We start from the raw sequence: 16,791 nt of genomic DNA, 5'->3' as shown, positions 1-16,791 counted from the left end.
GTAGACATGGTTTGAGCACACCTGCTGGATTGGGCCACACGTGAGTTAGGCAGGCAAATGCCTGTTTTCCTCAGTTTGTGAATCACTCTGGTGCATGGGTGGGAGATAAGCACCAGACACCTAGAATGAGGCAGCAGTGTGCATGTGGAGAGCAGAAACATAAGCACTTTTTTACTGCAAAAATGCAAGGGCTGAGTGAGTTTAGGTATCTACAGGGCTCAAAGGTGGTTCTGTGAATTGCAATAGAGTCTAAAATGGGGATTTAAGCACCTAAACCCAATACTTAGGTGCCTAAGTCTGGGATATGGGGGCCTAAATACTTTTGTGAATCTAGCCCCAAGTCCAAATCTCCAGGTCTTAGATGGAACCACAGACCCCTTTAGATTGACCTTAAATGTCTTTTCTAAACCTAAACATGTCACGATTAAAAACCCCATTATCTTGGGACCATCCAGCGCTAGAAGGGATTGAGCCACATTGTGAAGCTGGGAACAATCTCTTTCCAAAGATCCTGCTTTTAGCATCACAAAATATGCAGTGACATCTTCATGTATAGAAAACCCATGAGTGGAGCAGGACTGTATCTCGCCCATCCTGAGGGAAGATTTCTTGGAGAAATTCCACATTTGGACAGAGAAGGAGGAAACATTTCACTAACAGATTGATTTATTTAAATGGCATCTATTTTAAGCTGCTTAGGAGGTTGGGGTGTTAAAAGTAGCCCCAGCAAATATGAATCAGTGGGCATACTGCTGGCACAATGGTCAAAAGTGTATGGTAAATTAATTTATCACATGGATATCATCTCCACACAAATATGGAGTGTGAAGAGATAGGAATAGTGATAGAAATACATGACATTCTCACAGAACTCTTAAAATATAGCGTGTATAAGAATGTAATTAGGGTCTTATACGACTCATGTTCATTTAATGCGATTCATTCACAAAGCCAAACATTCCTGTTTGGCCTGAAGCGACAGGCCCAGTCCCTCTGTATCATTACACATAGTATTAGGGCCACTTGGTCCATGTGGTCCCTGTCCTTGACTTGCCCTATCTCATTCACACTGCCCTCAATGGTGTTCACTAGGACATGGGAGGCCATGTGGCTGTTTCTGTCAATGCTCTACTGTGCAGCCCCACCTAGCCTTGTGCAAAAGGAGTGCTATGGTAGTGCCTACACGTACCAAGCAAGCAACGTCAGGCCTACACTTGGGCTAGGTCAGCACAAACACACCAGGACTCATTCCCAGCTTAGCAGACCAAAACTTCCCCAGCCCAGTAAAACATTAGTGCCGCTCAGCACTGTTCACTAAGGAATGTCTCTTTCTCTCCCACACCAGCAGAAAAGTATATTAATGGTTTTAAAATCATCAGGTACATCCTAAACGACATCATGTTATTTCTTTCCACTCTTGACATAGATCAATCATGTTTGCCTATAAAAACTCAATGATTGTTCAGGTTTACACTTCTTTAGAGTGCAGTATTTCACTGTCAGCCTAGTCCACTCTAGATGTTTGGAAAGTGAGTGCTAGGATATATCCTCCTAGTTCATCTCTCACCTGACTCAAATTGGATTCCAGTTCTGCTAACTTTGTTGCTATTTAATATCCGAATAAAAGAACAGTTTGAAAGAAAAGCATCTTTCTGTGGGAAACAAGGTAGAATGTCCACAGATTGGCCAGGGAGATTCCAAAGGAGAATCTTAATTGTAAGCATCCCAGTTATAGGCACTGTATGAAAATTAGTGACCTTAATTTGCTTCCACTGCAATAATAAAGTGATCCAGGCTGAGTGGTGCTGACTCAACAGAGCTGGGATTCAGGGGCTTACCCCACGTGGCAATGTTGAAGGATCCTTAACTGCTCCAATGAGCTGACGTCACCTTTACAGAATATGCTGCTAACTGGATTAATACAGGGAAAGGACCTGATTTTCCAGTTACATCATCTAAAGTAAATGTTAACTTTCTTTAGCCAAGTCCTTAGGTAACCGCATTAGCGTGACAAACGCTCCTTAGTCTAGCATAAGTAATTAGAATGTAATCACTTTAACTGCATCTTAATTACCCCAAATGAATTGAAGGGACATTAATAGCAAAGATTAAATTGCCTTAATGAACGGTTCTTGTGACTACATCAATATTTGAATCATGCTCACCATTCCTATCGCACTAACCAGCTTAGGTAGCTGTTAGCGCAGGCGGACGCTAGGTGGCGCCTCTTCCTCATTTGTGACGTCGAAAGAAGGCAAAGATACAAATACTCAACTCAATCTCTGCCTTTGCTTGAGCAAAATTGGATATTTAATAATACGATGTCTGATTGTTGTAACAATTTCTCTCTGATGTGGGCCTGGCCCCAGTTATTCATGCCTTTGTGACCTCCAGAGTGAAGTACTGAAATATTTAGCTCATTCTGAGCATCACATAGGACAAATATTTCTTATTGGTTAATAAAATTGAATATAGTCGTAATATGGATAAATGAACGTCTCAGTTTCAAAGAGACTTAATTTTGATTATTATTATTTTAAAAAGTAGGTGGCTAACAAGTTTCAAGATTAAACAAGATAATCAAAGACTCATCATGATAAAATGTAGCTATTTCAGTCTACATGAATTTTAAAGCTCTGTGAAGTATCCGTTTTGCTTTTAAAACATCACAGATTTCATTCAGCATATACAAAAGAGCTCTCTCTTGTAGAAATTATAGAAACATTGATATAGGATTTCTGTTGAAACTGTGGTGAAAATGCATTTTCCCAACAGTTCCATTGTTGGACAAATATTCATGAAAGTATTTCAGAATGTTTGCCAAGAACATTCAAATCAGCAGCTAGACTTTTTAAAAGTCACTAATCTTTTCTGACTCTCATTTCAGACTAACCCTCATAGTATTTCATGTTAATATCACTGTACTTTAAAACTGTCTATGACTTTAAGGTTCTTTGCAATTTTTTTGTAGCAAAATCACTAAAGAATAGAAGTTTGTGTCTTCTTATTTAAAATTTGCTGGAATCACATGTGGTGCACTAATATTTGAAGTTCAGTTTGAAGTGGCAGCAGGTTGGTGGCCCAACAGAAAAAAATCATTAAAAAAATTAACAATCCTTAGGTCATCTCGGCCTTAGCATTATGAGTTAGCCAGTAATACTGTGTGTAAAAGTTGCTGAACAATAACCAATGTACCCTTATTTTAACATTATGGAAACATATCTAATTTCAGCATTGAAGATTTTTATCACTCTAAAATGGGATACAATTAAAACTATTCTTGTTCCTACAAGATTTTCCCACAAATGATTATTTTGCCATTACACAACCAAAATCAGTTTTCTTATTGGCCAAAAAATGATGCATCTTGGAACAAATCCAGGAAGCATCATTTTTGTTTTATCAAGATATGATATTTGAAAATAAGTTTATATTCACCTAAAGTAAGAGTTGACTGTCATAGTTGTAGGGTAACTGCACTGTATTTCTCCTCCATGGTCCCTTAAGAGCATCCACTAAAAGATTCCTGGCTCCTGGCCATCACCTCCACTGGGTGAAGACCTACATCTCATTCCCTTCTGAGAGGGGTTTTAAAGGCTGCAAACCTCCATGATCCACACTGGGATAGCCCTAGCAAGCCAGTTTGTCTAAAAGCCCAATGCCTGTGCTTTGCTTTTACTTCACGGGCTACAACCAGCGTATTTCCTGTGGTTATATCACAGCTCCTTCTCAGCAAGCACATTTATTCTTAAAGTAAAAGCATTACAACAAAAACATAGACACAATAAAACAACCTATCCACATGCTAACCAGCTTACCAGAGCACCCCCAACTCCATATTGGGCTCTGGTAGGTAAGTGTCAGCCCTTCCAACCTCACAACTGGGTTTTCCTCTGGTTACAAATTCAAATCATTTTTTAGATTAAGAACTAGAACTAAGGCCCCAAGTAAATTTAAGCTCAGGCTGTTTATCCAAAAGTCCTGTCTTTGTCTGTTGGTCTCTGGAGACTCCAGTCAGAACCAGAATAGGAGAGCCTCCCCAGGAGGTGATGCCTCCCTGGAGGTGTTATTTGCCTTGATCATCCCCTTGATTTGCCTTGATCATCCCCTACTACTTTTCCTTTCTGGAGGAGCTGTGGTAGCCCTTCCCCCATGGAGTGCACACAGTCCCTGGCACACAATTATACACAAACCATTCACACACTTAATACAGTATGATCTCGCCAAGATACTGCAGGAAGTTGCCCTCTCTGTCATGTTGACATGTGTTGATTTGCTCATAAATAAATCTAGTGGTCATGAAAATGACAGGTGTTGTGATGATGTGGCCCTGGGCATGATGCTACCAGGCCTTTATGCAGCCTAGGATAGGCCCTGATCCCAATCCCATTGAAGACTCCAGTAGGCTTCTGATGAAGCCCCTAGTGCACCTCAGCAATGTCCTCTTCAGTCCTAAACCCACTAATTGTCCCAAAGTATGAGCTGCTTTTGTGATGTGCTACCTTGAGGATCCACCAGAGGGCATCTGACAGCTTGCCCAGGCCCAAACACGCGGGGTCATTCAAATAGGAACTAACAAAGGAACATATAGGAAAGGATTCACTATCCGTGCCTTTTTAGCATCATTCTTTGCGAGTATTGAGAAATTCCCTCAGTTATCTGACAACCGTGGTTTGCAAGTGTCCAGCGCTCGATTGCAGCATTGTGACAAATTTTCCTACAGCCCCATGCACCAATTGGGACCGGAATCACCACTTTCTAGCTAGAGAATTCTCTCTCTCTCTTTCCCTTTCCTAATCCGTCTCCTATTATCCTCACCCCCGAACTCATGGTCAAATTCGCATGGTACCAGCACCGCTTCCTAGCCACTGGCTCTTCAGCATGTCCCTGCCCCCACCAGCCACCGACAGGCATTCGCCAAGCATGGCGGTGTCACGCTCCTGCAGGTGTCACAGCAATGGACACGCTCTACCTCCTCCGGAGTGATCATGGCTAAAGCCGCCAGGCCTAATGTGGGCGGCAAGGGAGGGAAAGATGCGGAAGGAGTTTGCGCGTGCGACATCCTCGCAGCCGGGTAGTTGCGCGCTGGGATTATAACATAACCGATGTTATTGTTGCTCCTGCATTGAAGAGGCGAACATCAGATTTCCGAATAAAAGTTCACTAGACTTGTATGATTCATTGGAAGCATGAGGCCAACATGCTGCAGGGCAGGTCGTGAGCTCACCCCTCCTGTTCTTTACCTCTTTTGACTTTATTGTACGAAATTAGTAGATTCCCTTCTTGCTTACCATGTCACCCACAACCTTTCCCACGTGAGTCCTTCAGGAAATGCAGCCTGCAGGATAGGGACAAGACAAAGATCTGCGAATAGAAATCGCAGCGGGGGAGCAGGCAGGTAACTGTCCAAAGTGCTGAAATTCAGAATCCTACCTGTGCACGAATTCTGGTCAGATGAGCTTATCAATCAAAACCCAATTTAGAACAAAAAAGGCAATAGACTCCTCCACCACATATAACCGAAGGCGCAGCGTTTGTTTTGCTTCAAAAATTAGTCTTCATTTCATAGATTCTTATTCACATGAACACTAATCCCTAAAGAAAAGACTGAAAAACTTTCCTTTCAAGCGACTGAAATGAACATGTCCTCTCATTAGCAACTCGTTGGCAACCAGATGTTTGCAAAGTTTCAGGAAAGTTCTTTGTATTTTTGTGTCTGAATTAGGACTTGATAAATTCAGAGGCGATGACACGTGCTGCAGAAATAACAGATGCTTCTCCAAAATACCCCGCACCCATCAATTAGACACTGTCAACTAGTACAAAGACCAGTTGGTACTTTACAGTTTTTCGCACTAGCTACTGTTGGACAGTAGATGGCGCATGGCTTCTGAATAACAAGCACGGCTCAAACAAGGAAGTAAAATGTCCGTTGAAATGTAGAGCAGCATGTCAATATTATGCATACAATCGTTCTTTAATTTGTGGAGAGGAGATGTGAGAAATCTGCGGACATATATGATGAAATTAACTGATTGCTTTCCATTCAGATTAGCAGATAGTCTTGCACACACTTCAAATGAGCAATATATATATATATATATATATATATGACAACACAACTATTGGGGATTACTTTGTAGAAGAAATTACAAGCAGCAAAGTCCAGCAGAGGTCTCGTAAACGGTGAGACTACGCAACCACTCAGCTGTGTATGTACGGAGGCTGCATCTATAAACTGGGGTCCCAACCAGGCTAGGGCCCCAGCCCCTCCAATTGCATGTGAATCTGTGACACCTCTTTTTGGAATAGTTGCAGCTGACTCTCCTTGCATTGCGTGAGGCTGGGATTTCCCTGAGCTCACATTTCCTCGTCAAATCCCATTTCTTTAGTGGAAGGAAACAATCCCAGGTTCACATTAGCCAAGAGGCCTCCCTCAAAAGGCCAGGAGCAGCTCCCATTTTGATGAACTCTCCCATCATCATCATCAAAATGGCAGCCCAGAAGAGACCCACCAGGGACAATCACATCCCCTTAATATCTCTCTTCCTCTTACAGTTTCTTTCTAAAATATCATTCCCTGCCCGGCCCCACTGTGTCTTTCAAATAACACGTGATTAATTACAAACAAACAAAAATCAGAACTGAATAATGACTAGGAAACCCTGGGAAAATGTCATTTGGGGAAAAGTAATGTTTAAACATCTTTAAACACCTGTTGTGGCAACTAAGGGTTGTTATTGACTAGCAAGGTAATCCCCAAATCCTCCTTTATCTGTTTACCACCCCATCTCCCATAGCTTCCGGGCCCGCATCCCAATGCGCTTCACTCCCAGCACGCTGTGATTTCAGAGGGGTTCTGCCAAGCCAAATAAATAACCAGAGATGTGAAACATTTACATTATGGCAGCATCTTAAAAAGAGACAGGGAAGACCAGTTTCAAATGGAAGAGCTCCAGCGCAGCAGGCTGTGGCTATAGCCAGGTTAACCGATGTTGAACCCCTCCCTTTTTGCCACTCATTGCAAGTTATCTTGCTTCCGGCTTACACTGCTTTTGCGCATTGGAACCAGGCAAGTCCTTTTCTCTGCTGGCCCTGTCCCTTTCAGGTGACAGACAAGCCAGAAATGCTCATAAGAAATAGACAATGCACCTACAGAAGCAAGGTACTTTCCCTGGGGAAAGTGCATGAAAACCCAGCGAAAGTCAGGCCCTTAACTGAATCCAGCTCACGTCACAAGAATCAATCACATCCGTCAAACTTCGGGATTGGAAGAGACCCCCTTCAATTGCACCCCTTCGAGCCTCCTGGGCCCCTCAAGCAGCTCTCTGCCTTTCCTGACAGTAATACAACGGGGTAACTAATCAAACCCACCGCTCTGATGCCTTGGTATAGGTCATTTCAGGGAGCCATGCTGGCGTTGCTGTGTAAATGCCATGGGCTGCTCGCCCATCAGAGAGGCAGCGTGGCCCGGATAGCCACGAACCCGTCGAGCCATGCCCTGAGAGCACTGCGTGTGTTTCTAATCTCATTTTAGCCGCCCCCGCTTGTGACTGCAGAATCCTCTGCAAGCCCGGCCTAGAGGAACGCGATCACCTGTTGACACGCTACCAGAGAGCCAAGCAGTCCTTCAGTCCCTCCTTTGGATAAATATTAACAAAAAGCAAATGAGGCTGTGTATTAGCGGGTTATAAATCAATCAGGCTACAAGGACACCGACAACAAACAAGCGCAGATTCTTCACTGGAGGACTTTCTCAGAGCACTTATTACTAGCTGCCAGGGGAATGGGATTTCTGGTTCGGCCCTTATCATTTTGAGTCACCGGCTGCTGCTCTCTGCCAACCCAGCTAGGGCGAATGCAGTTAACTTTATCTTATTTAAAAGGCTACTTCACAGCAATCCCAGCGAAACCACAAAGCTGGTTGCTAACTGATACAACACGTGACCTGTAGGTAAATGGCAACTAATGAGTTGTCCTGGTGGGAAGCAGAGGCATCCTCTGAAATGCACGGGTGGGAACTTTGCCCTCCCTAAAGATCAGAAAAGAAACGTGAACTTAAAAAAAATAATCGCCTAATCTCATTGCTTGTTTTAGGCTTGGAAGGTCCTAATGCACTTGATTTCCTTTAGCAATTAATTTATAAAACAAACACACAGGAGGCGAAACCTTTCCCCAAAGCTCCCTCTCTAACAAGCAGCACTTGTACAAGCCACAGAGATGTGTAAATAGATGTCTACTTCGCAAGGCACAGGCCTATGGGCGTGGGATGGATTGTTTAATGATCAGACTGCAGGTGCGTCGCTTTTCAGTTTCCTTGAAGGGAGATTTGCAGTCTTTTAGAAACCCTACAATGATGGGCTCTCCATAACTAAAACAAGCAGCAAGACATTCATGTTAAACCGAAAATCGATTAATGTATCGTTTCTGATGCAAATATATTTATGCATAATCTCCACTGTGTAAATATTAAACAGATCTATAATGATGAACTAATTGCCTGCTCGTGTGACGATCTGCTAATATCAGAAATGCATCGACTTTTCCTTGCACGCGGTGAGTTTGCACACAGTAGTCTTCAGGGTAAGTGTTGCAAACGGCGTTCATTAGATTTTATATTTAATGGGAAAACTGCCCTGATTACAGTATTGATTTCTTTACAGTTAAATTGGTGAGAATTTCTCTCCGGTTTCCCAGGCTTCAGTTGAGTTGAGATTTAATTTCTTATGGAGGAAAACAAGTTCGAGGGGGGGCGGGGGAAAGGCAAAGCAACGATTTTTTTTTTTTAAAAATTAGGCTTCCGGAAGATATTGACTGATTCCTGATATAGGAAGCAAAGTCACCCTGTGCCATGCAGCAGCGGGCAGCGCCCGTGGGCAAATCCTGCGTCTGCAATTTAGGGTGAGCCATTTGCAGAGGAAATGTTCCCTACATCCGAAAGCGCTCAGCTTCCCTCCTTGGGCCCTGTAGCACTGGGGACCTGCTGCCTTCAGAGGAGAACTGGACTTTGTTTTCTCTAGCAATTGGAAATACAATGCATCGGTGAAAGAGTCTGTTTGAGAACATGCTGCTAGGAAGCGGCCGTTTGATAAATTCTCTGCTCTTCTGACCGCTTCGTTATACAATATACATGTGGGGAGTTTTGTATCAAAGGGAAACTCTGGTCCAGTCCTGTACACTTGTAGCTTTCTCTTGTATTGTCCAGTTATTTCGAAATCTGATCTCACCTTAACGTTTTACTTTCTTAGCTCCCTGGAGTGAGTCTACCTTGGCTGGGCAAGTGTATATGTGTGTGTGACTATGCTGTTCTTTTCAAAAGACACCTTTCTGAAAGCATCATTTGGCCAGATTCATTTCAGATCCTAGATCCAGCTCAAAGTGAAGTAGGCACTTTTTTTTTTCTGGGCTAGCTCTGTCCTTTCAAGCCTTCACTCTTCTCAAAACTATTTTTTTCAAATGTACCTTGCACGCTAAAATAAATCGACATTCCGATCCCAACAGATTGTAGATGGGCTCTAGCCTTTTATTCATATTAATAATAATAATCCTTAACTTTCCCTTTGAAACATCACGAAGGCAAAAAAGAAATCATCCCTGAAAGAATGTTTCTAAGAGGGAAGCAGAAAAACGGGTAAATTTATAAATATGCAAAGTGAAGGGCAGAGGGAGTGGGACAGACAAAGGAAAAGAGACTAGAGAGGAGAAGGAAGATGAGGTGAATAAAATGGAGGCTGGAAGAGGTCAGCTTTGCAATTAGCAGCTCTGCTTACATTTCGAGAGACAGCCCAGGAAGTGTCAAGCCCTCAATACAGCTTCCATGTAACTACCAATTTTTCCTTTATTTGTCGGAGCCTCGGTGTAATCGGGGAGGTAAGAAACCCCCAGGGATCGCTGGAAGGAGCAAATACTCAAGATAAAGTGCTGGACAAGACTGTGAAGCCTAAAAGAACCAGGGTTTTGTTTTCCTCCATGTCGCCTTCTTTCTGTTGGCTTTAAGAAACGGGTAGAAAATAAATAAAGAGTCTGACAGCCTGCTCGGGATATTAATCTGCTTGATAATTCTCTAAATGCCCGAGAGTGAGTTATAATTTGGACGTGAAATTTAATTTGCGTTGGCTGGAGTAATTTATGATATTTCGAATTGATGTTCATACATCAATATCAATCGGGGCAGATTTTTACCACTTAGTAAGATCATCACACATTTAAAACCTGCACAAAATAAAATCGATAGTTTATGCATTTACAGCAGATTGCCTTTCTAGCAACGCCTGCATCCCTCCCAGCGCATGGCAGCCTGCCCTGGACGCGGGCACTTCGCATTACTGGGGGCCAGCCCGAGAACTACCCAGCGCCCTCCCCTCCCGGCGGGGTGCGGGGGCAGCCGTGGGCTGTGCCGGGAGCCCACAGCGGGGGATGAGAGTGACTGGCGTCCGCCCTGGAGAAGGCCCCGGCCCGGTGCGTGTGCGCGCCAGGGCCCCATCGATCGGGAATCAGCTCCATGTAAACAGACACGTGTTCCCGAGCTGCCCCTTCGCAGGCCCGAGCTGGCACCGGGCTTCGCCTCCAATCAGGCAGGTGCGGGGATCTCCGGCGGATTTCACCTGCCCAGGACCCTCTGTTCTGGGCAGGGGCAGGGCCTAAGGCGGTGCCGCATCGCACCGTTTCCTGCTCCCCTGGGGTCCCCCACCAGTCCGGCCCCTGGCCGTAATGGGAGCGAGCGACCCCCACTGCCCGAGCTCCTCCAGGCTGCTGCCGCTTTGCTCTGTCCTGAGTCCGCGGCGATTGTTGCTTCTCCCAGGTGGCAGGATAACCCGAGGGCCTCTCATGGCCCAGGGCTCCAGGTCTATCCCTCCCTATCTCCTCCTGCTCCCCCCCTCCAGGCTCCGAGTCCTTGCTAAGGATCCCCCCCCTAGTGCCCGGGACCGGCTGCAGCCCTGGGTCCGTGTGAATCCGCCCTGCGCCCCCTTCCCCATCCCACACGGTGGCTGCTGTGCTGGAGACAAGGAGTGGCCCGGCCAGGGGCCCCGGAGGTCAATGCCAGGGCTAGGCGCTGAGCAGACCCCCCATTAAGGAGCTGTAACCCGGGGTCACAAGAGAGGCCGCAAGCCTGGAGCCAGAGGGTGGGTGTCCGGCAGAGCAGCCTGCATAAGGGACCGGCGCTCGAGCAGTGGCAACAAGCATACAACAGAGACCCGGATAATTAGGAGGCTCAGCCGCTTCCAATCGCCAGCCCGTCCAGGGTCACACACTAGACAAAAAAGGCCCGGTGACTGGTCAGGAGAGGATCCGGATCTGTTTTTCGGATCCTAACGGTCCTACAATATTTATAGGGGAAATACAGGAACTTGTTACAAAGCCAGAAGGATTAAAAAATAAACAGTACAGCCAGAGCCCCGTCCCCCCCACCCAGGTCAGAATAGATGCTGTGTCTCCATGTCCATGTTTGCTTAAATTACCCTTAGGGATGGGACTCTGTTTCCCTCATGTGCAAATATCCAGCATTCAGGTTGGATTTGAAGGAGAGGGCGGAATAATGAGTCTTTGTCTTCCTAAAGAGATTATGGAGATCCACTTACACCCAGCGCTGTCCTGATGGGGTGGGCCGGAGGAGGAATTGGGTGGGGAAGGGGGTTGATTTGGGGCAGTACCGAACAATGCTGCCTGTTTCTCTGAATCTCTGGAAGTGCGGGGAATAGCGTATCAATCCTACACTGCAGAAATCGGCCCTGCTGTAAGCTCCCAGCTCCCGTCTATCTTCTTTTCAGCAGCCCAGCCTGGCTTGGCATAATTTCCTTCCAGCTCATGCCAAGAAGGGGGCTCCAACATAGTCTAATTCGAGTGGTTGTTTCCAGTATCGATCTATGTAAATAAGTGGAAATTCAGGTCGTCCAAATTGTCCTAAAAATACGCTCCAAATCGAAGTTCGCCCTGTCAATCGTTAAGGGGAGATCTCGGGCACCAACTCCCTCCCTCCCCGCGCCTCCCGCCTGGACATCCGCAGCAGGACTGGGATTTACCGTTCAGGGGGTTTGTTATTGAGAGAGAGAGAGAGAGAGAGAGAGAGAATGGGATTTTCTGGCAGATAAGACCTGTGAAACCTACATGACTCTGGGGGAGTGAGAAGACCAGAAAATATCCATCAAAGCCCGCCTCATTCGCCCCTCTATCTGTAGAGAGAACATCTCCAGTTTAAGAGAGAAAAGATCACTGCTAGACCCACTTTCTAACACTAGTGCAGGCTTCAAAGCCAAGCGAGCATAAGCATGGGAAAAGGAGGCGAGGAATCAAATGTATAGCCCGTTTGAGGTCTCCGAAGAGCCCGAGAGCATTTATTATCGTATTCATTCTACTGTTTAGGTAGAGGCGCAGACCCATTTGTGCACTGGAAAGAGAAGATTTGGCCCTTCCCTTTATTTCTGCCTGTGAAACGGATCAGTGACCCTGACTCCAACTCGGATTGACTGTCTCGCATTCTCCAGGGACAAATTAATGGAGACCTATCAGTTAATTAACAAACCTTCACTCAAGGCCACCACCATCATATTAAACGCGGGCTCGGTACTATGACTGAGTACAAGCTGGGGCTGGGGCACAAAATAGAGAGAGACAAACGAAATGGATTGAAATATTCTTACTCTGCTTGTTCGGGTCACAGCAGACAATACAGCCAGCCATTCCCTAGGAAGAAACTGAACTAGCGAATTATGGCCACGTTAATCCCAGGTGCTATTTCTGTTCACCACAGATTACGGAGCCAGTGCATAAATTGTGCATAACGCATACTTAGTCTCACATGCATATACAGACTGGAACTATGTAAATTAAAACTCTGCGGACTAATGAGACTTGTGATCATTTGCAAATTTTGACCAGTTCCAGTCCTTCTCTTTAGCCACAAGTTACATTCCATAATTGTATCATTTGTGTCAAAAAGCAAAGTTCTAAAATGCCCGATCCGAAATAAGCAGAATAGGAAACTAGCATCTGCTCCCTTTTCAACTTAGCTATTATCTATTCACCCTTGTCACAAGGCTACTTTTGCTACAAAGTAGATCCACCGAAGTATATAAAACGATTTATTATGAGGTCTTAGCTTCAATTTCCCCAACACTTCACCGAAACATTTAAATTGATTCTTTCTTTTTAATATCTACACAGTCCCGGTTAACAAACCCCACAATTCCCGGGTAATAAACCCAGTTACAACACGATCACACAAACAAACATGAATATTTCGCTCTGGGCAGCCTTTTATGCTCTTATTTCTTATACAAGCAAATAAACCCAAAGAAACGCGACGAAAACGTAGATGCAAACATATGGATAACATCATTTAACAGAGAGGTCCTTGAAAAATTGTGAAGCCTCCCCTAAGTCTCCACTACAGGGTTTTCAACACTTCAAGTGTGTGTGTGTGTGTGTGTGTGTAAGAGGCAGAGACAGTACACACACACACACACACACACACACACACACACACACACACACACACACACACAGAATGTTAAGTTTGAAAGCAATTTTATATACAACAGCTTAGTCCCGTTCTGTGTGCTGATCAGCTGGCTGTACCTCACACCAGAGAGTATTTGCAAATATACTAATATGGAGATAGGCAATAACAGGAAATATCTATCTAATACGGGGCCTGATCCGTATTTCATGGGCACTCCAAAATGTCCACTAGCTTTTGCTCCTGTGTGCACCTGCTAGTTCATGTACATATACATGCAATGTTGTGTACAGTTCACAGGTATAAACATATAGGCTTTACATGTCTATATAGTAAGACTTGACTGGATAGATTTTGATCCTGTGGGTGTCACAGTACACAGCATGACCCCCCACACCTCTGTTTCTCTCCTCTAACTCCAGACATGCACACGGGCATCACAGCACCTCACCATCCTAGCATTTCATTGTTTAGGGACGGGGACGACGGTGCAAATAAATCAAACGCTCCCTTTTCATATGAAGAAGCTAGAAGGGAAATCCAGTGGGAATGTCAGACTTGAAAGGGAGAGACATATTGCACTGGAAAGAAACAAAAAATACAAGGTGTGTTGTGACCTGTGATATTATTTATCTGCACATACGTATTGGAATGGGCTTTTCCTGGGCAAGCAGCTACACAGCTCTGAGATCTCTGTCTGTCTACACCTCCCCCCCACCACCCCAGCAGTAATCGCTGAGGCTCACCTGCTAGCCTGAGAGCAGACATTCTCTGGAATTCTGGCTCCTGAAGCCACTTCCACATCCTCCGAAAGGTCTCCCGGCCGGATTTGAGTTTGCTCCAGGGCTTGGGGTTCCTCAATAGGTCTGAGAGGGTCCCTTGAGACCGGCACAGCACCCTCTGGGCGAAGATAGCCTGGGGGATGCTGTACCGTTTGAGCTCGGTGGTGATCCTCTGAGCTACTTCTTTGGTATTGATTTCTTCCATTTGCCCTGAATTACTTCCACTGTTGACCTGCGAACCAGTGACAGAAGCGTTTTGTTCCCTGGCAGAGCCCAGAATCTGCCCGTGACTCTGGGCATTCAGGTGGGCATGAGGGTGATGCGGGATCCCATTGATAGGCACCATGCCGGCGGATGTAGGGGTAAGATGTTGGTCCCCATGCCTGCCCAGCATGGCAGGGTGGTGGGCTTCGAATCCGTTCGGGGTGAGCATTTTCTCGGCAGGCATGGGGGCACTCGGGTGAGCATAATGAGGCAGCCCTTGCTGGGAGTTGTGGATGCCCCCCAGGCCTGATCCAGACAAAGGGGAGAGGCTCTGCCCCATGCCGGTAACATCCTTATGGTAAGGGGTGTAGAGATTGTTCATAGAAGCCAGACCCCGGTCGTCCCTCATGAGGGTGAAGCTGCCACTCACATTCCCAGGGATCCGCTGGTGGTGATGGTGGTGGTGGTGGTGGTGGTGATGGTGAGGGAACTTGTCCGAGACGGTGGAGATGGGAGGTAGCGGTTGCAGAGGGGTTAATGTGGTGTAGGTGCTGCTCATGCTCATCCCGGGGGGTGTCTCGCAGGCCATGGTCATGGTGGGATGCAGAGGTCCTGTCAGAGCGTGGTCAGGAGGCCGGTGGTGGTGGTGGTAGTCGCCACCGTCCAGGATGGAAGCCATGCCCATGGAGCGAGGATGGGCTGGCAAATGATTGCTGCGATGGGCCACCGAGCTCCTGTGATGGGGGCTGCTGCTCATCAGATCGGCCGTGGTTGGCACCGGCTCATGGCTCACCCCGTGCAGATCGCCAATGTTCTCCATCGTCAGCTGCGCGTTCATTGTTATTCATGCAGGCTTGTGGACACCACATCTATCTGGTCTGTGGTTGGAAAGTCCTAGGAGGTCTTCACGTTGGAGGCATGCAGGATTCCACCCCCTGTGGAAAGGATCAGGCGCTTGGGGCGAGGGGGTTGGTTGGGCTCTCTCTTTTGTGTGATTTATTTATTTTTTTCGTGATGGTTGATCAATTTTAAGGCCCCCGTTCTTTTAAAACAGCCTCAGCAGCCCCAGTAGGTATCTGGTCGCGTCCCTCGCCATCTCTAGCCATGTCTCTTACTGTTTCAACGTCTTTGGCCACAGCTCCTGCTGCTGCAGCTGCTGCTGCTGGTAGAGAGCGAGCATGCGCGTTGGGGGCCCCATGCACACCCCCTCCCCCTCCTTACATTCACACACACACACTCCTGCCCGTGACATCACCGTACATATTAAGGAAGCAGGACCGTCTCTCCTTCCTATCCAAGCCCGGCTCTCTCCGCTCCCAAGCTCCGAAGAAGCCCCTCCCGGGAAGGAGGTGGGGGGAAAAGCCTGCACTCAGCCCACAGGCAGCGAGCTGCAGAAGTCTGCATGTCACCGTCAGCAGATTAGATGGCTGTGTACGGGAAAACGAGAACAACCCCTCGGCTGCGCGGAGCACAAAGGAGCTGTTCTGGAGTGGGGGCCCTTGTGCCTGTCAGAAACAGACCCTGGCCTGGCACACGCGCCCCTGGGCGCTGTAGGCTGTGCGCCCCCCACCCCAGCTGTTTTGCGTGGCCCTTCTCATCGATCGCACCCCTCCCTCCAGCGATCTGACCCTAGGCGCCCCAGCCACCAAGAGAAGCCGGAGGTGAGGAGCAGGGCAAGCTGCAGCTTGGCTCTGGTCTCCCACCCCCAGGCAGGTACCAGAACTGCAGGTTGTCCCCCAGGGGCTGGAGGCAGATGTGCTGCTCCCTGGCCGGGGACAGCACCCACAGCGCTTTAACCCGGGATGTACACGGGACTGTAGAGCCCCAGCTTGTTCAGAACGCTGCAGGCGAGCACCTCACCCCCGCCCCCAATAACCCGTCACCTCCACCCACACGGCAACCTCAGCTGGGCTCGGGAGGGAGGGAGGCTGTTCAGGGTCCGAGCTGCAGAGCGCTGGGTCTCCCTGCCTCTCCCCGTCGCCCTTCCCTCTAGGTGCGGGAGACGCGCGCGGGCTTCCCTGTGTAATTAAAGCGGCCGGTCCCTCCCCTTTGGTGACTTAGCATTTTTAGTGAGCGAGCCTCCTTAAATTGAATTTTAATATTAACTTCCGGGTTTCCTCGAGTCAACACATCAAGGTGAAAAATCGCAGCGTCCCGGCCAGCCAGCCAACCAACAAAAGGCAGGCAGCTGCGGGACGCACCGGCAAAGCCGCCCAGCGCTCCCAGGGGCTCCGGGAGTGCGAGCCGCCCCCTGGATGGGGCCGCAGCCCGGGGAGCTGGGCTGTTCACACGTGTCCCCTTCTCGCTCCCCCAAGGGAAATACGATGGGAGAGGGGATGGGGGGCGAAA

General features: G+C 47.2%; 1 protein-coding gene across 1 annotated transcript in view; it reads right to left on the bottom strand.

Moving 5' to 3' along the window:
• Positions 1-16,413, bottom strand: part of ONECUT1 (one cut homeobox 1) — a 30,217-nt gene extending 13,804 nt beyond the window's left edge. The window contains exon 1 of the mRNA XM_050966914.1: positions 14,203-16,413. Coding sequence (XP_050822871.1) covers positions 14,203-15,280 — 1,078 coding nt within the window. The 5' untranslated portion in view covers positions 15,281-16,413. The remainder of the gene's footprint in view (positions 1-14,202) is intronic.
• Between the last annotated feature and the right edge of the window lie 378 nt (positions 16,414-16,791).

The sequence above is a fragment of the Gopherus flavomarginatus genome, chromosome 9 (genome assembly GCF_025201925.1).
Source record: "Gopherus flavomarginatus isolate rGopFla2 chromosome 9, rGopFla2.mat.asm, whole genome shotgun sequence".
NCBI lineage: Eukaryota > Metazoa > Chordata > Testudines > Testudinidae > Gopherus > Gopherus flavomarginatus.
The sequence above is the reverse complement of the archived record's forward strand: the minus strand, read 5'-3'. Positions and strand labels throughout refer to the sequence as shown.